Raw genomic sequence first — 25,531 nt, 5'->3', positions numbered from 1 at the left:
GCGCTCAATTCTTTGCTTGACAGGCAATCCTTTCGTGTCGACTCGCTCACAGCTGCAATTTCCATGATTCCCAAACCTGATTCTGACGACACTTCCTGGTCCAATTATCGACCTATCTCTATCCTTAATATGGACATCAAACTGCTGGCCAAGGTCCTTTCCTCTGTCTCAATGCCATCATTGGAACCTTGGTCCATCCTGACCAAACTGGATTCATCCCATCTCGCCAGGCTGGATATCACGTCCGCCGGGCCACCTTACTGGCTCATATCACTAGAAAACGCTGTATTCCCTCCTGCTTCCTCTCACTCAACATCTGCAAAGCCTTTGACTCCCTATCCTCGCCATTCCTTACCTCCGTCCTCGGTAGGTGGGGATTTGGCACACATTTTTTGCAATGGGTAAACGCCCTCTACCGGAACCCCAGAGCTTATGTCTACTACTCCGGCTTCCGGTCGGACTACTTCCCCATTGAGAGAGGCACACGTCAGGGCTGCCCTCCTTCTCTTTGCTCTGGCTATTGAGCCCCTTGCCATTCTCATACGCTCAGACCCTAATATTCAGGGCATTGACTTAGGTGGGCACCAGCATAAGCTTTTCCTTTTTGCAGACTATGTTCTGCTTTTCCTTACTGCCCCCCTCTTATCTGTTCCTAGTCTTCTTGATACCTTGACCAAGTTTGGGTCTGTCTATGGCCTTGTAGTTAACCCTCGGAAGTCGCTGGCCCTTAATGTATCACTATCCTCCGATGTCCCTCACCGCCTCAAGTCTTCTCTACTATTGCCTTGGGCACACTCATATCTCCCCTATCTGGGTATCAAATTCACAGCTGACCCTGCCAAACTTTACTCTAACTATCCCCCCATGCTCGCCACGCTTACTAGCCTCATGTCCAATTGGTCTTCTCTTCCCATCTCATGGTTGGGGAAAATTACAGTACTCAAGATGTCCATCCTAACTAAAATTCTGTACCTGTTTCGGGTGCTCCCGATACAGGTACCAGCCTACTTTTTGCGCATCCTGCAAAAGCGAGCTCTGAATTATGTTTGGGGCAACTCCAAACCCCGCCTGCCCAGACCGACCATGTACCGACCGCGTATTCGTGGAGGGCTTGGAGTTCCCCACTTCGCCACGTATTACTATGCAGCACAGCTGGCCCAGCTTCCTAAGTACCACACAACAAAGGAAATTCCTCTGTGGGCTTCCTTAGAGGCAGTGGAATGTGATCCGCTGTCGGTGGCTAACCTCCTCTGGCTGCCTCCCTCACAACGGAACCGTGTTACCAACCCAGTCACTAAACCTAGTTTAACCATTTGGAATAGACTCAAAAAACGTTTCAGCCCTCAATCTCCTCACGTCCCCCTACTCTCTTTTCTTCGCAACCCCTCGTTCTACCCGGCCTGGTCCTCTCTGACCTCTTTCTCCGCCTGTACCAGTGCTGGCCTGATACGTGCTTATCAATTATTTACGTTGCGTGCCTTCCAGTCGTTCCTGGCACTGCGTGAAGCCTACAACCTCCCCTCTGGTGAAGTGTTTCGCTATCTGCAGCTTAAACACTTCTTTACGCAGGCTTCACCAATTAGTGATAGCCCCTCCGCTTTCTCGACTTTTGAACGTGCATGCAAAACAGACCCTCACAGGCATGGGCTCATGTCTGATATCTACGCTCAACTCTTGTCTACTCAGGATGCCACCCCACCCACATATACCGCTAAATGGGAACAGGACTTGAACCTCACATTGGACGATGCTGATTGGATACAAATTTGGCAGGCTACTAAATCGGCGTCTCCTAATGTTGCTCTGGAGACTAACTATAAAGTCCTTACCAGGTGGTACTTAGTCCCTGCCAGAATCTCTAAATACGTGCCTCAGTACTCACCCCGCTGCTTCCGTGGATGCAAATCTCCCGGCACCCATGCACATATCTGGTGGGAATGCCCCGTAGTCCGTGCCTTCTGGTCTGATGTCTATGGTACACTGTCTACTATTTTTCATACTCCTCTCACTCCTGACCCGCAACTGCACTCTTGAATCTCAAGCCACCTGATCTCACACATCGTCAATTTTAAACTCTTTCTGTATGTCACGACTGCAGCCAAGCAGACGATAGCGAAAGCCTGGAAGACCCCCACTCTTTCCTGGCAATGAAGAACAGGAGCTGTTCTGTTTGTGGAAGAACAGGAACCCAGGCACTGATTCATGCTAAAACGGAGGCAATTCTGTTGGACAAGCTGACCCCTTATGAAAAGCTTTGGAGGCCCTGGATTCACAATTGCCTGCCTTCTGGCCTTGATGACACCCTTGTACTCACTGATTAGTGACTCTGACTCTGTTTGTGACCAGCAGTCCATTGTGAATGAGAGTAAGTTGCCAGCATTCTCTGGTTGCAGCATAACCTTTACTTTGTCAGTGACCTTTTGGTGAAGCTTTGCCAGCATTTTGGTTCGATAATACTTCTCTTCAGTTTGTACCCTGGCTCAAGTATGGACATCAACCGCTGAAATCCTGAATCCGACACCATTGTAAATGACTGGTTATCAGTGACCATCTTCTCTGTGATTACTCTGAGAAAAATTTATCATTATTAGAGAAATATCAAACGGTACATATGTATGTAACATAACTGTTTTCAAACACAAGAGTAAGAGAAACCCAATAATCCATTACAGATATGACATTAGAGAACACTGGGAAGGGTAGAAATGGAGGGGGGGGGGGGGGGGGTTGACAGTCTTGCATGGAACAGGAACAGAACATCAACCAATTTGCAGTGGGATGACTCTGTACTGGCTATTAAACATGTTATACAGGAAAATAATGGAGGGGACGCCCAAGGGGAGCAGAAAATGCAGAGTAGTAAGTGGGGGGGAGGGGGTAAGGTAAGTCCTATTATAGGGTTCCTTGTGGAATTGGTGACGGTGGAGAAGCTCCTTAGACCTTGAGTTTTCCTAGGGTATTGGCTACTGAGGCTTGCAAGTACCAGTCCGTATATCGGAATGACGACATCAGTGTTTTCAGTTCCTCGGGAAGGGAAAGTCTGTTCCATGAATAAACACCATCACTGAAAAATGTACTAGTAGAAATAAACCGTCTAATTTCTAAATCAGTTTTTTCCAAGTATAGGAGTGCTTTCAGCTAATTTCGTACCATGGAAACAGTAGGAGGATTATTAGAGATCCAAGTTTTCAAAATGGCTCTTTTAGCTGCTAAGGTGCAAATATGAATCCATTGGGGAATCTGGTTGAGTTTATTGTTTGGCCTAGTTGAAGAAATGGGGGTAACTTCGCACCCAAATAACAAAAAGTGGGGAGACTTGTCCAGACGAATATCTGAAATGAAATATACAAAGTCCACCACCTGGTCCCAAAAGGAGTGATATGGGGTGACAGAACCAGAATCTATGCACCAGTGAGGGCTTGATCTTGCCACACTGGGGACAGATTGCGGGGTTGGCAGGATTGTTGGTGTAGAGGGCTGGGATAAATGCCCGGTGAAATCAATTTTAACTGCATTTCCCTCCATGTTTCCATTGGCACACAATTTTTAAACTTAAGATATCCTTTCAGAATATTTGGCCCGAAGTTTTTTAGGGGAAAGTCAATTTTACATTTATTAAAGAGGGTCTCGACAGAGTTTGTGTGAACTTGAAGCTGTTTATATAGGTCTGATATGGAATAAGTCTCGCGTTGGATCATGTCGTCCACCATGGTTTTCCTAAAGCTTTTGGCAGGGCTGGGTGAGCATGATTTAATGTACGATACCGTTTGGTGATAATAGATATGGTGCGATTGGGGTAAGTGGAATGCTGCATACTCCAAGGATTGACTGAACATAGGATTGCCATGTAAGGGGGGGGGGGGGGTATTTAGAAATCTTGGCTGGTGCTCCGAGATGATTCTTTATCTCCCTCCAAGTTATCAGTGTGTCCCGGATAAGCAAGTGATTCTGAAGATGAGCAGGTAATGACTTCAAAGAACTGTGCAAGATACCTGTTAAGCGTAGTGGGGATACCACAGCGGATTCAAGGGCATACAGTGGGGATCGAAAGTTTTGGCACCCCAGGTAAAATTTTGTATTAATGTGCATAAAGAAGCGAAGGAAAGATGGAAAAATCTCCAAAAGGCATCAAATTACAGATTAGACATTCTTGTATGTCAACAAAAGTTAGATTTTATTTCCATCATTGTCACTTTCAAAATTACAGAAAACAAAAAAATGGTGTCTGCAAAAGTATGGGCAACCTGCAGAATTTATAGCACGCACTGCCCCCTTTGCAAGGCTGAGACCTGCCACTGTCATGGATTGTTCCCAATCATCGTCTGGGAAGACCAGGTGATGTCAATCTCAAAGGTTTTAAATGCCCAGACTCATCTGGCCTTGCCCCAACAATCGGCACCATGGGATCTTTTAAGCAGTTGTCTAGAAAACTGAAACTGAAAATACTTTGACGCTCACAAAGCTGGAGAAGGCTATAAGAAGATAGCAAAGCGTTTTCAGATGTCAATATCCTCTGTTCGGAATGTAATTAAGAAATGGCAGTCATCAGGAACAGTGGAAGTTAAAGCAAGATCTGGAAGACCAAGAAAAATATCAGAACACCTCTCAGGATTGTGAGAAAAACAATTCAAAACCCACGTTTGACTGCACGATCCCTCCAGAAAGATCTGGCAGACACTAGAGTTGTGGTACACTATTCCACTATAAAGAGATACTTGGACAAATATGGTCTTCATGGAAGAGTCATCAGAAGAAAAGCTCTTCTACGTCCTCACCACAAAAATCACTGTTTGAACTTTGCAAATGAACATATAGACAAGCCTGATGCATTTTGGAAAGTTTGAGGTTAAAATTTAACTTTTTGGCCGGAATGAGCAAAGGTACGTTTGGAGAAGAAGGGGCACAGAATTTAATGAAAAGAACCTCTGTCCAACTGTTAAGCCATATTAAACAGCAACAGGTATCGGGGACAGCCCTGACGCGTACCCTTATGATTGGGGATCGAGCCGGTCATGCCTATCGACGTCAAGATGCGAGCAGAGGGGGAGGCATATAGCGCTTTCAGGAAGCCCATGATTCCACCCGAGAAGCCCAGCTTAGAGTCAGGAACATGACATTATCGAAAGACTTTTCGCGTCAAGAGTAACTATAGCCAGGTTGCCCGAGGGGTTGGCTTTGGCATGTTCCATGACTGCTATGACTTTGCAGATGTTAGCTTTTGCTGACCTGCCTCTGACAAATCCTGCCTGGGAAGGATGGATAAGGGATGGTAACACTTGAGCTAACCTGGAAGCAATAATTTTAGATAACATTTTTGTGTTCATATTTAATAAGGAAATTGGGCGGTATGATCCCGGCATAGTGGGATCTTTACCTTTTTTTGTCAGTAGCTTTATGTATGCTTGGGAGCCAGTAGGGAGGTAAGTACCCTCCTGCCACATGGTGTTATAAAGTGACGTGAGAGTGGGTAGAAGATTGTCTTTAAATGTTTTAAAGAAGCTGCCAAATACCCGTCAGGACCTGGGGCTTTGTGTGATGCCATTTGCTTTATGGTTGTTGCGATTTCCTCTGAGGTGATAGAAGCGTTGATATCAGCCAATTGGGAGTCAGTAAGCGTGGGGAGGAACAATTTGTCCAGGAAAGTTTGAGCCTTGGCCAAGTCGATGGGGTCTTCGCTGTACAGGGTTTTGTAGTAAGTTTCCAATATATCGCAAACTCCTTTCGGGGAGTGTTGCAGTATGCCTGACCCGTCCTTGAGTGTCAATATGTGAGTCGGTCGGTGTGGGCCCCTAATTAGTCTAGCGAGGAGTTTGCCCGGCTTGTTTCCATGGCGGTTAAAAAGTATCGCCATGAATCTAGAGCGCTTTGAAGTTTCAAGTTGTTCCGCCCAATGGTCAAACTGCCTCTTGGCAGAGTGCAAGTCGGCTGTGTGTTCAGGTGTATCAGAGTTGTGCAAGTTCATTTGGGCTTTGCGTAGGCGATCACTAGCCAGTTGGTAGTTATGCATTAGCACCTTCCTATAGGAGGAGAGGTAGGCTATAATACTGCCCGAAATAAACGCCTTGCCCGTTTCCCAAAAGAGGATGAGGTCGTTGGAGTGTTCCTGGTTCAAGAGAGCATAGTCCTCCCAAGATGAACGGACATGATGCTGGAAATCTTCGTTGTTTACCAAGAATCCTGAGTACCTCCAAGATCTGGTGGTAGTGGCAGAGCGGTCCAACAAGAGAGTTAGTTAGGGACACTGGGGAGTGATCAGAGATGGCAATGTTGTGAATATCTGTGTGTTGGATGTGGCGTACCAATTCTTCAGTAACAAACAGGTAATCCAGCCTTGCCATAGAGTCTTGTGGTGGAGAATAGAAGGAAAATTACCTGTTGGTGGGTTGGCAGAGTCACCATGTATCCACCAGGTGCAGTGCTGAGGTCAGGGAGTGTAGGGTGGTCTCTTTACACCTGCCGTCCGGAGGTATGGTCGCAAAGTTTTGTTCTGCGGTGTTTGTGGTCTTCCAATATTGTCATCATATCATTAAAGTCTCCCCCACAATGTGGAAGGTAATAGTGTCTTGCAGTAGCCATGTGGAAGTGTCACAGTTAAATTCGGCCAAGGAGGGAGTGGGGGGCGTATATATTCGAAATTCGAAGCGTGCAAGACGGTAGTTGTATCTGGACCGATGCCTTCCACCCCATATTGTCCTATACCGTAGAAATAACCTCATAGGGGAGATTTTTGTGCAGCAGAATTGCCACTCCGGCCTTGCGGCCCACAGCCGGAGAGCCCACCGGCACCCCAGCCCATAACTTTTCCATGAAGCGCAAATCGCCCTCCGCAAGATGTGTCTCCTGCGGGAGAGTGATGTCCGCTCTGAAACGATTGAGGTGACGAAGTACCATCATTCGCTTGTTAGGGGGTCTAAGGCCTTTCACATTCCAGGAAATTACTTTCAAGGTAGCCATAGGAACCAGCAATATTGAGATCTATATCTAAGGAATAGGTAGATAAATGAGTCTCATGGAGCAGGGGCCAGGGAAAGAGGTGGGTGTCAGACAGTAGTAGGGGGGGAAAGGGAAGGTGTAACTGCAATGCCTGTACACAGGCATAACACAACGTGTTGCAAAGGGGCTAACAGAAGAGATTCCCTTTAGGGAAATAACAGATAAGGACTTCGCTTTTTTCACCATGGGGGATAGAGTGTGCCGTAGTGGTCCCACATCCTGGTGCCTATGCAGCGGGAACTGTTGCGGGTGGGAGTCTGCACCAAGGATCAGGAAGTCCATGCATTGCCAAGACAGTGCATGGTGTCCAAGTGCAATAAACAATGAAATAAACCTTTAAGTTCAACCTCTGAGGACAACAAAACAATAAACAATAGAGCAAAAGTAGCCAAGGGGAATAAATCCCTGAGCAAGTTGGCAAATATGAAGGGGAGGAGCGGATGAGCATTATGCAACAACACTAAGTAACCTTGTTAGGCTCACCTGTCCATTCTGAGAGGAGAGGGCCTGCAATAGCAGGAGATAACAGATAAGAAACATTGCACATAAAAGAGGGTCTGTATTTCACGTAATTTCTCTGCGGGCGGAGGGAGCACCATAGCAGACCTTCTTGGAGGATTCCTTCGGTGGGGTAATTTGAGCTTTACGACTGATCGTTGCCTTGTGGGCCAGTCGTTCATCTGTGTAGTCAGAGATGATAGAAAATGTTCCGTGTCGGAAGGAGTGTGGAATGATAGTCGTTCCACCTCGGGAGATGTAACATGGAGTATTGCTGGATAGGCCAGGGTGAATTTTATCTGTTGCTAAAAGAGGGAAGAGCACACTGGGGAGAAAGCCTTACGTTGTCTTGAAACCTCAGCGGAGTAATCAGCAAAAAGTAGAATGGAATATCCATCGACTTGCAGGGAACGTTGTTTCCTGAATTTTAACAGGATAGAGTTCTTGTCTGCATAGTTCAGATACCTGACGATTATGGGTCTCGGGTTCTTGCGGGTTTCGTTCGGAGCCCCCACCCTATGGGCCCGTTCCACTATGCAGGAGGACGGCAGACTCAGAACTTTAGGGATGATATCAGAGCACAGGGTATGGATCGCTTCCCCTTGAACCACTTCAGAAGCTCCTATAATCCAGAGGTTGTTCCTCCTAGAGCTGTTCTCCAGATCTTCAATTTTGTCCTGGAGAGCTTGGAGTGTCTTGTCATGGTGATTTATGTTTCTGCTATTGAGCAGGGTCTCCTCTTCCAGGGATGAGATTCTCTGCTCATCCTTCTGTATTTGCTGTTTGTGTGGCCAGATCTTTCTGTAATTGTGTCAGACCCTGCGTAATGGCTGCCTCTATGGTGGCTTTAATGGTAGGTGACAGGATGGCAGCAACAGCTTCTGCCATCTTTTGGTACACTGGGTCGGGGAGTTCTCCTGTAGCAGGGGCAGACTGGGGCTGAGCAGGTCCTGTGTGTGGCGGGAGTGAGACAGGAGCGCTCACCCCTCCTCTCTGGCTGCACGTGCTGCCGCAGCCATAGCAGTGTCTGTGAGAGGAGCTGCAGCGGTCGCCTTGTCTGGGGTGGATTGGGCACGCTGGCGCTCTAGGGAGCGCTCCATGGGACTCACCCGATGGGCAGGATGATGGAGGCGATTTCTGCTTCCCTCGGTGCGGGCGGCAGCTTTATAGGCGTATCAGCAGCGGGAGCCGGGAGAGTCACTCCACAGTCATGGGAGCCGGAACCGGAAGTCTCCGAGGTCTTCTTTTCTGCCTGTGTTAAACTTTTGAATACTTCTGTATGTCTTTATGGAATTATTGTAAACCATGGGCTACTGCTTCTGTTATTTTAGGAGTAAGTACCTCCACTGCTTAAGCAAACTTTGAGAAGTCGACATTCTCACCTGTACTGTGAGCAGGAGGAGAGGGAGAGTGTGCAGCTGTGTGTTCACTGAACAGTGTTCAGTGTGCCGCACAGTGGCCATCTTTGTCTGTTTTGGCTGTTGTATCCTGGAGCTTTCATGGGAGAGAGAGTGCAGGGTCTGGATCGGACTCTGAAACGATGTGTGCCAGGTTGCTGTGGCTTGAGAGGACCGCTTTACAGCCAGGCTCTGTGGGAGGTAAGCAGATCACCTCCACTACATGTGGCTGCTAGGCAACAACTTTTCTTGTCCTGCTCTTATGCATCCAAAGGAGCTTGCTCTCACTGTTTGAATGTGTACAGAGCCATCAGAGTTTACCTAAAGGCAACAACTTCAATCAGCGAAAAAGACTATTTGTAACACCGTCAGAGCCTCGCCATGGGTATCCTGTTTCTAGATCCACCATTGCTAGGTGGATAAGACAACAAATCTTAAAGTGGTTTTAAATCCTTACATATATCTAGGGAAGTGACTAGCCTCAGGTGATACACTGGCTCACTCAACCAGATCTGTTAGTGCTTCATGGCCTTTATGCATCAGGTATCATTTTCTCAGATTTGCAAACCTGCCAAATGGTTTTCTGTTTACATGTTTTATCAGGTGAATGTTCAGGGCTCCTCTGATGACATACCCAAGCATAAGGTGCTGCAAGCTGAGTTCTGTCAAACCCCTCATTAACCTGGTTTGTGGGCCTGTTTGCATTTGTTTTTTGTTTTTTTGTTTTTTGTCAACCCCCTCAGCTGGACTGCTTTTGGGCATGTATGGTTAAAATAAAGATCCTGTTTTGTATATGATTAGGAAAAGGTTTTTTCTCTATCGCTCATTGACAGACGTAGTCCTCGGTGATTCAACACCCTCGGGTTATGCTGCCCTCTACAGGAGTAGGACTAGACAGGAAAGAAAACGTTCTGGCCATACCCTAGGGGCAGTCCCAGAGGGTATATCCTCTCACTTCCTGCTCTAGCAAATCAGTTTTTTTCTGTCTAGTTAGGAGTAAGGACCTAAATACCTTGCTGGGATCTTCGGTCCTGGCAGGATTTTTTTCTTAGAAAAGATTTTTTAGACAGCTTTTTTTCTCCACTGTTCCTGTGAGATCTTCAAGCAAGAAAGCTGAACTGGGCGACGGGCTGGATGTTGAGATCCAGTGGTCACCCCAGTTCAGCCTACGAGCGCGTGCAGGCCATAGCTCCGCGCTGGGTCGGCCGCGACATAGTCCCACTGGACGGGGACTGACCCTGCGAGTTAAACGTCTCGCTGAAACGCCAAAGACCATGAGTCACGGCGTCCGTATTGGTCGACAGCCCTTCTACCTCAGTGGAGAGGGGTACTGTCAGGAGTTGGCGCCCGCCTGGTTCCGGTATGGTGAGTAGTATGGTTCCCCCTTTCCCCCTGACGGGTCTTGTGGTGAACGCGGGCCCCTCTCTGTAATGGTAAGGATGGGTTCCCCTCTATCCTATAACATGTCACAGATCCCCCTAATCGTGTGATTTTTGTGTACAAGAAGCCAGGAGGCTTGGTTTGGGAGCTGACAATCTAATTTTAAAAATGTGAAAATGATTGTAGTCAGTGGCAGTACTAGAACTTTACTGTGATAGTATAAGGTATCCTACCTGTCAGAAGCCACAGGGCGATGTCTATACATGTATACTGCATTCCAGATCATTCCTCCAGCTAAGCAGATGCCTCCCGACGGCCACGGCCCGCCAGGGTCTGGTACCGCCGACCATGCTGACCACCATGAGGGTGAAGGGTTGTGAGGCCGAGATCCTTCTGCAGACATGCCGCTATTCTGTGCAGGCCGCCGCCATTGTCTGGTAGATCGCACGAGGCCACCATTTTGGTGTAGCCTTGTGTCTCCAGCATGGGGGGGCGGCCATGTTTGAGGTGACTCAAACACCTCATGGAGCCAGGGGGAGGCGCCGGCAGGCGTGTTAAGGGGCGGAGCCGCCTCCTTTACCCAGGAAATAGGGCCAAAGACTTCCTGTCTGTAACAAGACAAGCACTGAGCAAGCTGATGAAAACTTCTGTGCATCAGGGATGAGCCTTGGGGTCTCTCTCTCTCTCTCTCTCGGGTCCAAAAAGGCAGGTAACACTGAGGGGCGCTGTTGCGACTGGGGGGACACAAAAAAAAAAACCGCATAGGTATCCCCACCTGATACCCTCAAGGTGGCCGCAGGACCCTCCAGTACCCCACTTGTTTTTAATGCATTATCGGCAGTTTTGGAGTCTTTGGTATCCCGGGTGGAGGTGGCCTGTCAGGGACGGGGGTCAAGAAGCGACCCCCGCCTACCCCTATTGTTTATCAGATACTTCAGGGGCTGTTGTCTCAGGTAATATCTCCTCAGCAGTGAGGAGCACGTTTCTGCCTCCGCCATAGCACAAGAGTGGTGGATGCACTAGTTGTGTCCGTCTGGGAAACCTTTAGTCTTGAGGTTACATCGGCAGAGGTAGCTGAGACTGAGATTCCTTTTTGGTACTTGTTAGCCTACCAAAAGGGCGAAGGATTTTCCTTTACCCAAATGGGGTCGTTTTGAAACGAACCCCTGTTATTTCCAAACGCATGGCTAGGTGCTATCCGTTTGAGGAATTCCTCTTTATAGGATAGACGGTACCACCTGCTGTCTTGCCACAGACTGTTAGGATAAAAGGACCTCGTAACAACGAGGACCTTCCTTTTCTGCTCATAAAGAGTTGTTCGTTCCGCGAGGGCGGGCGATAAGGCGAAACCCTCCAAAGCCCCTTTAGAGGGGTTTCAAAGGGCGCTGGTCGGCTAAACAAAAAGTCCGGCTCAGCCAAGCCTGAAGATACAGCCTGATGCGCCCCTACCCATCTCTGGGGTGGGGGGGATGTCTTCACCGGTTTCTGGAGGACACAGGATCGAGTTTCGATCACTTCCACCGGTGCGATTCTTCCCTTCTAACATTGAACGGTTTCAGGGTTTCTATTCGAACCTATTCATAATGCCCAGGAAAGAGGGCAAGGTGCGTCCAAATCTGGACTTGGGAAGAAATAGAGTCCATCCGTACAGTGGTGGCCTCCCTGCATCAAGGGGATTTCCTGGCGTCCATAGACATTTAGGAGGCCTATCTTTATATCCCCCATCATCGCAGGACATCAGCGTTTTTTCGCTTTCCCAAAGATCATCCCTGGTTCCCACCAGGAGACTGAACTATCTGGGCCTAAGGTTGGATACATCCTGGGCAAGAGAGTTTCTCCTTGTGGAGGAACTCCAGAAGGTTCAGTCAACGATTCGGATGTTGCTGTCCGTCAATTGGCTGGGACTGATGGTGGCCTTCTTAGAGGCAGTACCGTATACCCAGTCTCATACCCGAATTCTCCTGAAGGAGATTCTTTTTTAATGGAATCAGAATTCCGATTCCCTGGACAATCGGATCCGGTTGAGCGAGCGGACCAGGAAGTCTCCGATGCTCAACCAGGGGAAGTCATTTCTTCCGATAGTATCCAGATTACCAATAAGGGTATCGGAACTGAGAGCGATCAGATTTTGTCTGATTTACTGGATCGAGCAGCCCGATTCGGATCCAATCGCATATGGCCTCTTCATCCAGAGGTTTTTCACTAGCTGTCCCTTCATTGGGACATTCCGGATGTGGATCTGTTGGCACCTTGGCTTAACAGGAAGGTGCGGAGGTTTGTAGCTCGCGCCGCGATCCTCTAGCGGACGCAGCAGAAACGCTGATCGCCCCGTGGGGGCAGTATCCGCTACGGCATGCCTTCCATCCTCTCAAGTTGCTGCGGGAACTTCTTCGCAGGATAGAGGTGGAGGGAATTCCAGTTATTCTGGAAATTCCGGACTGACCTCGTCGAGCCTGGTACGCCGACTTGGTGAGGCTAGTCGCGGACGCTCCTTGGAGACTTCCTCTCAGGGAGGATTTGCGGTCTCAGGGACTGATCTTCCATCTTGCTTTACAGTCGCTGGCTTAATGGCCTGGCCATTGAGACCCAGGTACTGAAGGACAAGGGAGTGTCAGCTTCAGTTATTCCTACCTCCAGTTAAAGCAAGGAAAGCGACTTCCAGCACATGGAAGTCTTATATTGCATGGTGTGAATCTATTGGATTTCCCCCACATACCTATTCGGTGACCCGAATTTTGGTCTGTCTGCAACAAGGGGTTGAGCAGAAACTATCCTTGAGCACGATCAAGGGTCAGGTTTTCGGCGTTGGCAATCTTCTTTCAAGAAACCTTTGGCTAATCATTCCTTGGTGCGGAATTTCATCCAGGGGGTGCGACATCTGGCTCCGCCAGTGCGCGCACCCTTACCGCCTGGGATCTTAATTTAGTGTGGTCGGTTCTTCAGAAACTTCTCTTTGAAGATATTAGGGAGATTCCCTTGCTTACATTATCCCAGAAGGTGGCCTTCTTGGTGGCCATTACTTCTGCACGCAGGGTGTCAGAACTGGCCGCATTATCTTGTCGTTCCCCATATCTGGTGGTTCATAGGGATAAGGTGGTTCTTCTTCCGAATCCATCCTTCCTAAAGTGGTTTTCAGAGTTTTTCATCTGAATAAAAGTATTGTGTTACCTTCCCCGTGTCCTAAGACTAGCCATCCTTTGGAGTTTGCATTACACTCCTTGGATGGGGTTCAGAAGAATACACTTGACTACTACGAACTTGTTTTCGTAAGACGGACTCACTTTTTGTGATCACGGATAGCCCTTGAAGGGGGTTGCCTGTGTCTGCCGCGACCATATCTACATGGATCAGTCAGACGGTGGTACAGGCTTATTCTATTAAGGGTCGGAATCCTCCGTTCCCTGTTAGGGCTCACTTCACTCGAGCGCTCAGTACTTCCTGGGCCTATCGCCATCAGGCGTCAGTGGTCCAGGTATGTAAGGCGGCCACCTGGTCGTCGGTACATACCTTTACAAAATTTTATAAGATTGATGTGATGGCATCGGCGGATGCCTCATTAGGCCGCAAGGTTTTGCAGGCCGCAATTTGAGGAGACCGGTGGTCTACCTCGGGGGTTTTTTTCTGTTGAAAAATTTCTGTTGAGTCTCATCATTGAGGATGAGCATTGTAAACTTCTAGTTGGCATCGGTTGGGCCTTCTAGATTGGATTTGATTTCCATTTTCCCACCCCTCATTTGTGGTACTGCTTTGGGACGTCCCGAGGGTGTTGAATCACGAGGACTACGTCTGTCAATGAGCGATAGAGAAAAATGGATTTTTGTAAAATCTTACCGTAAAATCCTTTTCTCTTAGCTCATTGACAGACGTAGTACCCGCCCCTCTGTTTTTGAGTTGGGTTGGGTTAAATTCTCTAAACACTGCTTTGTGACATAACTGATTTGCTAGAGCAGGAAGTGAGAGGATATACCCTCTGGGACTGCCCCTAGGGTGTGGCCAGAACGTTTTCTTTCCTGTCTAGTCCTACTCCTGTAGAGGGCAGCATAACCCGAGGGTGTTGAATCACCGAGGACTACGTCTGTCAATGAGCTAAGAGAAAAGGATTTTACGGTAAGATTTTACAAAAATCCATTTTTTTTTTTTTTTTTTTTACCTACCTGTACAATCCCTAATCTTTTTCTTGGAGTAGAGTAAAAGACACTGGGCCCCATCCTCTGTTCTTTATGATCTACTTATTGCTTGCTACAAAACTGAGGCCAACTGAGTGGGAGGATGATATGGGGTGTCCCTACAGCTTTCATTTAATTTTTTTTAATTGTCATTTGTGTTTTACCCTTTCTTTTTTTTAGGCATGCGACATGCAATTTATGATAAATTGGATGATGATGGTTTGATTGCTCCTGGTGTCAGGGTCTCTGGAGATGATGTAATCATTGGAAAAACTGTAACATTGCCTGAAAATGAGGATGAGCTTGAAAGCACAAATCGCCGGTACACCAAGAGGGATTGTAGCACTTTTCTTCGTACAAGTGAAACTGGAATTGTGGATCAGGTTATGGTAACGCTTAACCAGGAAGGCTACAAGTTTTGTAAGATCAGGGTGAGCTATGTATATTCTGATTACTAAAGGGGTGGTCATTTACATTAAAGTGTGCATGGTTACAACCAAGTGTCTTAGCAGGCAGTATGTGAAGTAGAGGAGTGTCGCAAGTATGAGAGTAGGCAATGGGTATGACAGCAGGCAGTTTGTGCTGAGGTTGTGAGAGCAGGCAGTTTGTGCAAAGGGGCTGTGACAGTAGGTAGTATGTTTAGGAGGGGACTGTGGATTGTATGACGGTCATGTAGTATTTGCAGTGTAAGTGAATTGTGTAAAATATTAGGCACTATGGGGTTGATTTACTAAAACTGGAGTATGCAAACTCTAGTGCAGCCCTGCATAAAAATAAGAAAAAATCAGTTTCCAGTTTTTTTTTTTTTTTTTGTCAAAGCTTCATTGATCAAGCTGAAGTTAGAAGTTGATTGGCTACCATGCTCAGCTGCACCAGATTTTCCACTCCAGTTTTAGTAAATAAAAATCTATGTGTGTGAAAAGTAAAAAAGGTGTGATGGTGGGCAGTATGTGCAGAGAAAGGGGACATTTTTTGACAACAGACAGTGTGCTCAGGAAACCAGTATGAAAGGTAGGATGGTAGGCAGAAGCCTATAGAAGAATGGAGTCCTGTGTTCTCTAATTAATGTGGTTGTATCCCTAAAAACAAAACCTGCTCCTGTCCCTTCATGGCACGAGATATAGCACAGTGCTTTTGCTATGTCAGTTGTCCCTTTCTATGTTGTAAAATACTTGCTTGATCCTGCCTGTTCCCGTCTTCCCCTCTGTAAACTGACCATGTATATCATGGCTGCTGATCTCTGATAGCGTTTACGTTTTAGTTTACGTGCCTCCGTCATCCAGCTATCTCCTCAGCGCCTCTGCATGTCCCCCTCCCTCTTTCCCTTTCTCTTCGGTAGTCTGTGAGAGCCAATCTCCTCCCCACCCCTCCCCTCCCTTCCTTCCTAGAAAGACCAATGTTATTCTTTTTATGCTACTTCTCCCCTCCTCTGTTAACCAGTTCCCACACAGGCCAATTCTGATATTTCTCTCCTACTTCAGGATTTAGAACCTCCAAACATTATACAGTGGTTATAAAAAGTCTATACACCCCTGTTAAAATGTCTCGTTTCTGTGATGTAAAAAAAATGAGACAAAGGTGAAGCATTTCAGAACGTTTTACACCTTTTTAATATGACCTATAAACTGTACAACTCAATTGAATAAAAAACTGAAGTCTTTTAGGGTGGGGGGAGAAAAAAAAAAAAACTTAAGTGTGCACACCCTCTTTTTACTAGGGATGTAGCTGTGTTAAAGATTAAGCAATCACATTCAAACTCATGTTTAATAGAAGTCAGTACACACCGGCCATAGTTGTAAAGTGCCTCTGATTAACCCCAAATAAAGTATAACAAAGAAAAGTAGAAAGAGTAGAAAAGCAGAGTAAGAACAGAAAATTAACTCAAACGACAACTATTTTTGGCTTTATTTTGTTTTGTGTTTTTTTTTTTTTGTAACTTTTTTGTTTTCCACTTTTTTTTTTTCTTCAACTGAAACATTCCAGCTTAGGGTCTCAAAACGATAGCCATCGAACATCTTTCGAGACCCTGTGTAAGTGTGCCCAACGCTGTGCCGTGCTGTACCCTACCTATTTTAATACTCCACTAGTGTGTGGTAGCGTTGGAAACATTCCCCGTTGCCTAAATCCGCGCTTACGACAGACATGACATCTTCTTTGGGGGTGTCTATGGATAGGGGTACTAGGGAGGACATATGGAAAATGCCTCTAATGCAGCCGGCTCACTGCATCTGGTAGGAGAAGTTGGGCAGGAGCACCTCCTGGATACAGGTAGGCCCTGATGATCTCTTCCTGGAATTGTAGGAAGGATTTAGTTTGTCCTGTCGATTTGTATAGTACAAAAGTGTTCAGCAAAGCCAATTGGAATAAATAAACAGACACTATTTTGTACCAGGGTCTAGCCCTACGGGCCAAGTACGGCGACAAAAGCTGGTCGGTGAGGTCCACCCCTCCCATATTAAGGTTGTAGTCGTGGACACAGAGGGGCTTCTCCAAAACACCAGTTGCCGTATGAATTTGTACCGTCGTGTCTGCGTGAATGGAGGACAGAACGAAAACATTCCGTGTATCCCTCCACTTCACTGCAAGCAAATTTGTCAGTTTTCAAGCAGACTTTCTCCCCCCGACTAAGACTGAAATTGACAAGCTGTTGGGGGAAACCCCGGCGATTAGGTCGCACGGTGCCACATGCGCCAATTTTATAAATATGTATAAAACAGCGCTCACAGGCTTACAAAGTGATAAATATAAATAATTATAAAATATAAATAGTAAAGTGCACTAGTGACAACATCTAAAAAATTAATTCAGTCACAATAATAATACATCAATAAATATATAAAAGTGCATTAAATATGAATATAGCGCATACATTAGATTTATATATAGTGCATAAGTGCAAAGTGCTGACTCTTGTGCAGTCCAAAAAATATTATTTAAAGTCCACTGAAATTAAGGTGCTGAATAAGGTGCTTCAAGTGCTCCACACAGGTGCCAAAGTGCTTCCAAAATGTACCCTTTGGGGATCCATTCACCAGATTTAGGGTATATTAAAGCCTCAGGTATGCAGTGGTTAGTCGACCAAATGGCCAGTATGGATGGACAAATCAGCACAGCTTTTTATCAAACAGACCACCAGCCTCTATGAACCGGTCCCCCCTCGGTCAAGTGCTCAAAAGAAAGGGAAGGAGCCAAGAATAGTGAAGCCCGAAGACCATTTATTAAATATAAAGTATTTAAAATCTTGAACTAATGGACCGGATGGCTCAAACCCTGGTGTTCATGTGTGATATATCCCTGGATGCGGCTCTGCTAGTGGCCCTGGTGTCGGCAGTGGGGATTGCTATTAGACGCATGGTGTGGTTTAAAAGGTCGTCTGCTGACCAGGCTTCCTAAAAGGCCTTGGCTCATTTCCCCTTTACAGGTGAAAGGTTGTTTGTATCCTCTCTGGATGAGTTGATCAAAGGTCTCACTGGGGCAAAGAGTACTCCTCAATCCTCTATGGGTAAGGCGCTACGTTCTAGGTGGGGGGCCTTCCTTCTCTGCTCATAAGCATCTTTTTCCTACCTCCTAGGTTGCAAGAAAAAGCTAAACCGTTCAGATCTTCTGGGGGTTCCAAGAAGCCATGGTCAGGAAAAAAAATCAAGGGTGACGGTCTGTCCGGATCTGCAGACAAATCTTCATCTGTATGAAGGGGCGCCCTCACCCGTTCCAAACCCTGCAGGAGTTCGGGTGGACCATCAATTTTAAGAAAACCGCCCTGATACCTCCCTTGAGACTGGATTATCATGGGCCTGACTCTGGACTCTGCCTTGGCGAGGGTCTTTCTTCCCCCGGACAAGCTGCAAAATTTAAGGAGGCGATTCATATGTTGGGAACCTGCATGCGGGTTTCGGGTCTGATGGTATCCACCTTCGAGGCAGTTCCGTTTGCTCAGTTCCATACAAGACCTTTGCGAGAGGAGATTTTTGGCAATTGGAACAATGATCCAAAGTACTTGGACACTGTGATTCGGTTGAGCCACAACACACAGTATGCTCTGTTGTGGTGGCTTCAGTCACCAGCACTATGCCAGGGCAAGTCATTCCTCCTGTTCTTTTGGATGGTGGAAGCACAGACGCCAGCCTGTCAGGCTGGTGAGGGGTGCTGGAGAAGCTCTGTGCCCAGGGAACCTGGAAAGCAGAGGAGTCCAAACTGTTGATAAATGTTTTAGCGCTCAGAGCGATAAAACTTTGTCTGCGACAATGGACGACTCATCTGCTAGATTGTCCGGTTCGAATTTAATCGGACTATGCCACGGCTGTGGCTTACATCAATCACCAGGGTGGCACCAAGAGTGTCTTGGCAGCCAAGGAGGTGGCCAAGATTCTGACCTGGGCGGAACAGTTTGTTCCAGCTCTTTCTGCGGTGCACATCTCAGGTGTGGAAAACTGGCAAGCAGATTAACTGAGTCGTCAGGTGTTAGACTAAGGGGAGTGGTCCCTATACCCAGATGTGTTTCCTCTCCTGTGTGTTCGGCGGGGGACACCCAAGGTCAATCTGTTTGCTTCTCGTCTCAACAAGAAGGTGCAGAGGTTTGTTGCCAGGTCTCGAGACCCTCTGACCGGCGCCACAGACGCACTGATTGCTCCTTGGGGTCAGTATAAGCTGATTTATGCCTTCCCTCCATTAACACTTCTGCGAAGGCTTCTATGCAGGGTGGAGGTGGAAAGAATTCTGGTCATTCTGGTGGCTCCAGCCTGGCCTCGCCGGTTTTGGTACGCAGACCTGGTAAGGTTGGTCGCCGATGCTCCTTGGTGACTTCCTCTCAGTGATGATCTGTTGTCTCAAGGCCCGATCTTCAATCCTGCTTTACAGTCGCTGCCTTTAACAGTATGGCTGTTGAGAGATCGAGGTCTTTCTGACTGTGTGATTCCTACGCTATTGAAGGCTACGAAGTCCATCCCCAGGGAGATATATCATCGTATGTGGAAATCGTACATTTTATGGTGTGAATCGCAGGTCCGCAAAAGTCGGTGAAACCACAGTAGACTTGTTTAGCCTGGAAAACTAGGTAATCCAGCTTTGGTGGTACAGTCCCACCTAGTAAACACTGCATCTGCAAAAGGGTAATGGCGTTAAAAAAAGCTTAGGCACCACCAGCATGTGCTTGGTGCGCCGCCATTGTTCATCCACAATGGCATAAAACATAACTGGACAAGGGAACACATTGTCCAATTTCTGGGATTTGCGGGAGCCAAAAGACACCTGCGTACCTGACGCTGTAGATTCATCAGCCAGTTTTTTTTTTTTTTTTTTATTTCTTTATTAAATTTTCCAGGTAAAAAATTATTTACAACACTCCAATCGCTGGAGAATTTTTTCATATACATTTTACACATATTACCTTTTATCCCTTTTTTTTCCCCCCTCCCTTCCTTATCCCTCCCCCCCCCCCCCCCCGTCTCTTCTTATCATTCGACTCCTATTATTTCTCTGTATTCCCTTGTGTCCTTAAAATCTTGCCACTCATCCCAAATCTCCTCTTCATTCCCCTGTTCCTCCTCCTCCCAAGTCCTCAGCTGCTCCAACTTTCTTATTTTCTCTACTTTTAACAGCCAATCTTTCCTGGAGGGGGCCTCTTCTTTTTGCCAATTAAAGGGAATCAAGCTCTTAGCTGAGTTTAATAAGTGAGGGAGTAATGTTTTTTTATATTGCTTCACTGACATATGGGTTCCATGAAACATGCATTTCCAAGGATCCAAGGGAATATCTATTTTAGTAATTTTACTTATTAATTCTATAACTTCACTCCAGAATTTTTTGGGCACTCCCACCATATATGGGCTATAGTCCCTACCATCTGACATCCCCTCCAGCAAAGTCTTGAACTCTCCACCTGAATTCTTCCCATCTTATCAGGACTGTTGTACCACCTTGTGATCAATTTATAGTTCATCTCCTCCGTGTTGGTGTCTATCGCGGATTTATGTACTAATTGAAGGCTCTTATCCCACTGTTTGTTGTTACTACACGGGCCGAGGTCTCTTTCCCATTTTTCTTTTAATGATATTCCTCTCTCTTTTGTTATTGTTAACAGTATTTTATACACATTCGAAATATTATTTATTATCTTATCCTTAAGACATAATTGCTCAAAAGGGCGGAGGTTGTTTATATCTCTCAATGGCTGCGGTAGTGACAATGTGAAGTGCTTTAGTTGGATATACCTCCACTCATTTATCTTCCAGTTTTCTTTCCTTTGTTTCAGCTCCGCCAAGGTTATAATTTTCCCCTTCTCTACTATATCCCCTAATTGTGCTTCTCCTTCTTCTATCCATTTACCTAATTCCTTCTCTTCCCCTGGTGCAAAAAATGTTGTGCCCCGTAACGGGATCAGTGGTGAATTGTGTTTCCAATTTTCTTTTTTATGTATATTATCCCAAACCTTAATAGCATGTCTTGTGATTATATGCGTGTTAGTGTCCAGATTTCTGAACCTTTCAGGTATCCATATAACTTTTGCTAGGTGTGTACCACTCATCGTGCTTTCTATTACCACCCAATTTCTATCATTATTTTTTTTTGTCCATTCTATCACCCTTGTGAGTATTGCTGCAAAATAATAATTTTTAAAGTCGGGTAGGGCTAGTCCCCCTTGTCCCTTACCTTTACATAGTGTAGTGTACTTTACCCTTGGCTTTTTGTATTTCCAAATAAAGCGGGATATTAATCTTTTAAGTGTTTTAAAAAATACTTGAGGTAATGAAATCGGAATCGTCTGGAATTTATATATAATTTTGGGCAGGATTATCATTTTTATCGTATTTATTCTCCCTATCCAAGAAAAGATTCTCGGGGATAATCTATTTAATTCTGATCTTACTTCATTCAGAAGTTCTAGAAAATTTGTTTTGTAGAGTTTATCTGGAGTTGGGGTTAATTTTATCCCTAAATATTTAATCTCATCTTTTCTCCAGTTGAACTGAAATTCTTTTTTTAACATCTCCTCTTCTTGTTTAGGGATATTAATATTTAATATTTCTGATTTTTTTTGATTAATTTTTAAATTGGATAGTTCTCCATATTGTTTCATTATTTTAATTATGTTGGGCAAAGTGATCCTCGGATTACTTATGTAAAGCAGGATATCATCTGCAAAGGCAGATACCTTATGCTCCACTTGTCCCACCTTTATGCCCCCGATGTCCACACTATTTCTAATAGTTGCCAGTAGTGATTCCAAAGATAAGGCAAATAACATCGGAGACAAGGGACATCCTTGTCTTTTTCCATTGAGCATTTTAAACGAGTCTGACAAAGTTCCATTGACCTTTACCTTCGCAGTTGGTTGATTATACAAAGTTTTGATCCAGGCCAACATTCTAGGTTTTATTCCCAACTCCACTAGGGTGTTTATCATGAACTCCCAGTCTACCCTGTCAAATGCTTTTTCCGCATCTATTGACAGGAGTAGACTGGGAGCTCTGCTTTTTACCATATGGTCTATCAACAGTATCGTTTTTATCCCATTGTCCCGTCCTTGTCTCCCCGGGATGAATCCTACTTGATCATTGTGTATCCACTCCCCCATTAGGTTCTTCATTCTAGTGGCTAAAATTTTTGTGAATAATTTAGTATCAACATTAAGTAGGGAGATGGGTCTAAAACTAGAACATAGTAACGGGTCTTTTCCCTCTTTCCGTATAACTGTGATTGATGCTGACAGGGCCTCTCTACTCATCTCGTACTGAGTCCCTATTCCGTTTATATATTCTTTAAATCTTGGGATTAAAATGTCCTTAAATTTTTTATAATAACCTATGGTAAACCCATCCGGTCCTGGGCTTTTACCTAGGCTCGTTTCTTTAATGGCTCTCTCTATTTCTTGTTCTGAGATTGGTCTTTCTAAGAATGTTAACTTTTCCTCATCTATCTTTGTCAGTCCTGCGTCTACAAGGTATTTTTTGATTTTCTCCCTCCTTTCTGTTTCATTCCCCTGTATCTCACCTTTCTTTACTGCATAAAGATTAGCATAGTAATTTTGGAATTCTTTGGCTATTCCTGTCGTTGTTTGAATTATTTCCCCATTTTTATTTTTAATTTTATCTACAAAATTTTTTCCTTTCTTCTTTTTCAGGATTTTTGCTAGGTTTTTCCCAACCTTATTACTTTCAATGTATTTTTCTTTTATGCATCTTTTCATTTCCTGCTTTATTTCCTGTTCTAGCAGATCTTTCAATTCTTCTCTCTTCACCTCAAGTAGATTATTTATTAATATATCTTGTGTATTTTTATGTTTTTGCTCTAATTGATGTACTTCTGTCATTAGCCTAATCTTATCTTTTATTCTTTCTTTTTTCCTTTGGGTCCCCTTTGAGATAAATATGCCCCTCATATAAGCCTTATGAGCTTCCCATACTATGTCTTTTGGTGCATCTTTTGTATCGTTTATTTGAAAATAGAATTCCAACTCTTTCACTATTTATTTTTCCCACTTTTTATCTCCAAAAATCTCCTCATTTATTTTCCAAGCATCCATCCTAGGTCGCTCTTTCGCCATTTTTATTTTTACCATAATGGGGGTATGGTCCGACCAAGTCTTGACCCCAATCTCTGCCTCGCTTACCCTTTCGATCCACCTATGTTCGATTAGTATATAATCCAATCTTGAGTATGTTCCATGTACACTTGAGTAACATGTATAATCTCTGTCTTTCGGATGGAGAATTCATCAAATATCTGCCAGTTGATTTGTAAATAATTTTTCCTTTATTTTCTTTGCCTGTACTTTATTTATCCGTAGGGTTTTGGATGTGGTATCTACTTTGGGGTCAAGGCAGAGATTGAGGTCCCCTGCCAGTATGACTCCTCCTTTTTTAAACTCCATTAATTTTCCCAGTACTTTACCTAGGAAGTCTACTTGTCTCTCATTAGGGCTATATATATTTACTAGGGTCAAATCTTCATCTCCTATTTTTCCTCTTAAAAAGAGGTATCTTCCCTCTGGATCTACCTTTCTCGACTCTAGAACAAATCCAAGGCCCCTAGAAATGCCAATGGCTACTCCCTTGGACTTCCTCCCGGGTGAGTCCGCGTAATACCAGGTAGGATGGCTCTTAGAATACAATCTGATATTAGATGCATGAGATAAATGAGTCTCCTGTAAGAATGTCAAATCTGCTTTCAAATAACTAATTTCTTTTAAATTTTTTTTCCTTTTTTCTGGAGAGTTTAAACCTCGGACATTGTAAGATAATATGTTAACTATAACCATTGTTTCTTAATCTTCATTACTGTCTTTCTCTATCATCTCTTCAACTCTAAAATGGCCAAAAAAACTGTTCAACCAACCCCAGGGATCCCTAAGAGATGGCATTAATCCCTCTGATTTTTCTGGTCTTGTGGGTTCTCTTAATTCTTGTATTTTCTTATAGGAGACGTTTTGATCTATTGACTTCTTTTTCCCTCTTTCTTCCCCTTTCCTCTTCCCACCCCTACCCTCCCCTCCCCCAACTATTCCCGGTCCCTCCATCAGGGTTGTCGATTCTCCTTCCTCCCTTTCCAATCGACTTGTGGCCGAGGTCGAGCTCTGCTAGTGGTCACCGTTCCCTCCCATCTTCCCTACCATAGGGTCTAATGGTGACGGCCCGCTGATCTCCATAGGGCCACCCGTTTTTTATTCTTACTTGCTCCTCCTCCCCTTCTCCCGCCAGCCCCCCCCCCCCCTCCCCCAATCCCCCCCGGTCCCCCCAGTCCTTTTTCATCCTTTTGGTTTTTTTTTTTTTCTTCTGTTTCCACTGATTCAATTCTTCTTCATCAACTTCTTCCTCTGGGCACTCCTGGTCGGTCCAGCCTGGAATATCCATAAGTGGGATTTTTACTGCTTCACAAAAGTCTTTGGTTTCCTCTGGGTATCTAAGGAGTACTGTCCTCCCATCTCTTCTCACTCCTAGACCTGCTGGTCTTTTTTCTTTAATATTTCTACCATTGGTCTAAGAATGCGTTTTCTGTTAATTGTCTCTTTTGCCAGGTCTGGGAAAATCTGAATGTCCTCCCCGTCATATTTTAATTCCGGTCTACTTCTCATTTTCCCCCAGATCTGGGCCCTTGTCTCGTATTTATGGAATCTTACAATCACATCTCTTGTTTTCTCTTTTGGTAGATTGGTTGGTTTACGCAACCTATGAATTCTCTCAAACTCAATTTTATCTGTGGTCGCCTTTCCCAGCAGAGGGTTAAATAACTTCTCCAGGGTTTCTTCTAAATTTTCTGTTGGCCCTTTCTCTGGTAATCCTCTTATTCTCAGATTTTTTTCTTCGATTTCTATTCTCCTGGTCTTCGATTTTGTATAACATATTTCTCTGCTCCATTTTCATTTTTCTCATTTGTTCTTTTAGATTTTTTAGTTCTTTTCCTTGGGACTCCAACTTTTCTTCTGTTTCTTCTACTCTGCCCAGAATATGCCCAAAGTCGCCGTGTAATGTAGCCATCTCGGCTTTGATGGATCTTTCAAGGCTGGCAAACATTTCCCGCATTTCTGATTTTGATGGTGGATAATCTTTTTCATTGAATTCATCTTCTCTATTCATGTCTCCATCCTCTATTGTTATACTGCTTTCTCTTGACACTTGTAGGCTTTCTTCTCCACTTACTCCTATATGCTTTTGATTCTTAGTTTTCTTGGTTCCCTCTGTATTTTGTTTGGGTCTAACAACCGGTTGATCCTCTGGCTGTGTGTTTTGACCTTTTCCCTCAAGTGTCATGTATTTTTTAATTGTTCCTGGGCTTGCTGTGGTTTTTGGAGGCTTCCCTGCCACTTCCTTTGCCGGTTTACCTCTCATTGTGGATTCGGCTCTGGGGAATAAGCCCTCAGTATAGCTTCCTCTTATGTCTCTATTTTCAGTATGAACTAAATATCATATACATTTATTCAGTGATTCAAGTAAGAGAGGTCCCACACTTTTTGCACGACAGACTCACTAGTTCTTAAGCTATACACTCACGCATGATAATATAGCTGTGCTACCAGGGGAAGCTGTTGTTGAAGTCAAACGTATAAAAATTTTGGTGGTTTCACTTAAGTACTCAGATTCCCGCACATTTCTCAATGCGCGTAAG

The 25,531-nt window shown here is 45.1% G+C and overlaps 1 protein-coding gene across 2 annotated transcripts in view; it reads left to right on the top strand.

Moving 5' to 3' along the window:
• The window catches only part of POLR2B (RNA polymerase II subunit B), an 837,536-nt gene that overhangs the window by 613,183 nt on the left and 198,822 nt on the right, over positions 1-25,531 (top strand). For both annotated transcript variants that reach the window (XM_082254374.1, XM_082254373.1), the window contains one exon: positions 14,615-14,865. In XM_082254374.1, the coding sequence (XP_082110500.1) occupies positions 14,615-14,865 (251 nt within the window). The remainder of the gene's footprint in view (positions 1-14,614; positions 14,866-25,531) is intronic.

The sequence above is a fragment of the Pelophylax lessonae genome (assembly GCF_965119305.1).
Source record: "Pelophylax lessonae genome assembly, chromosome: 1".
NCBI classification, from domain to species: Eukaryota; Metazoa; Chordata; class Amphibia; order Anura; family Ranidae; genus Pelophylax; species Pelophylax lessonae.
The sequence above is the reverse complement of the archived record's forward strand: the minus strand, read 5'-3'. Positions and strand labels throughout refer to the sequence as shown.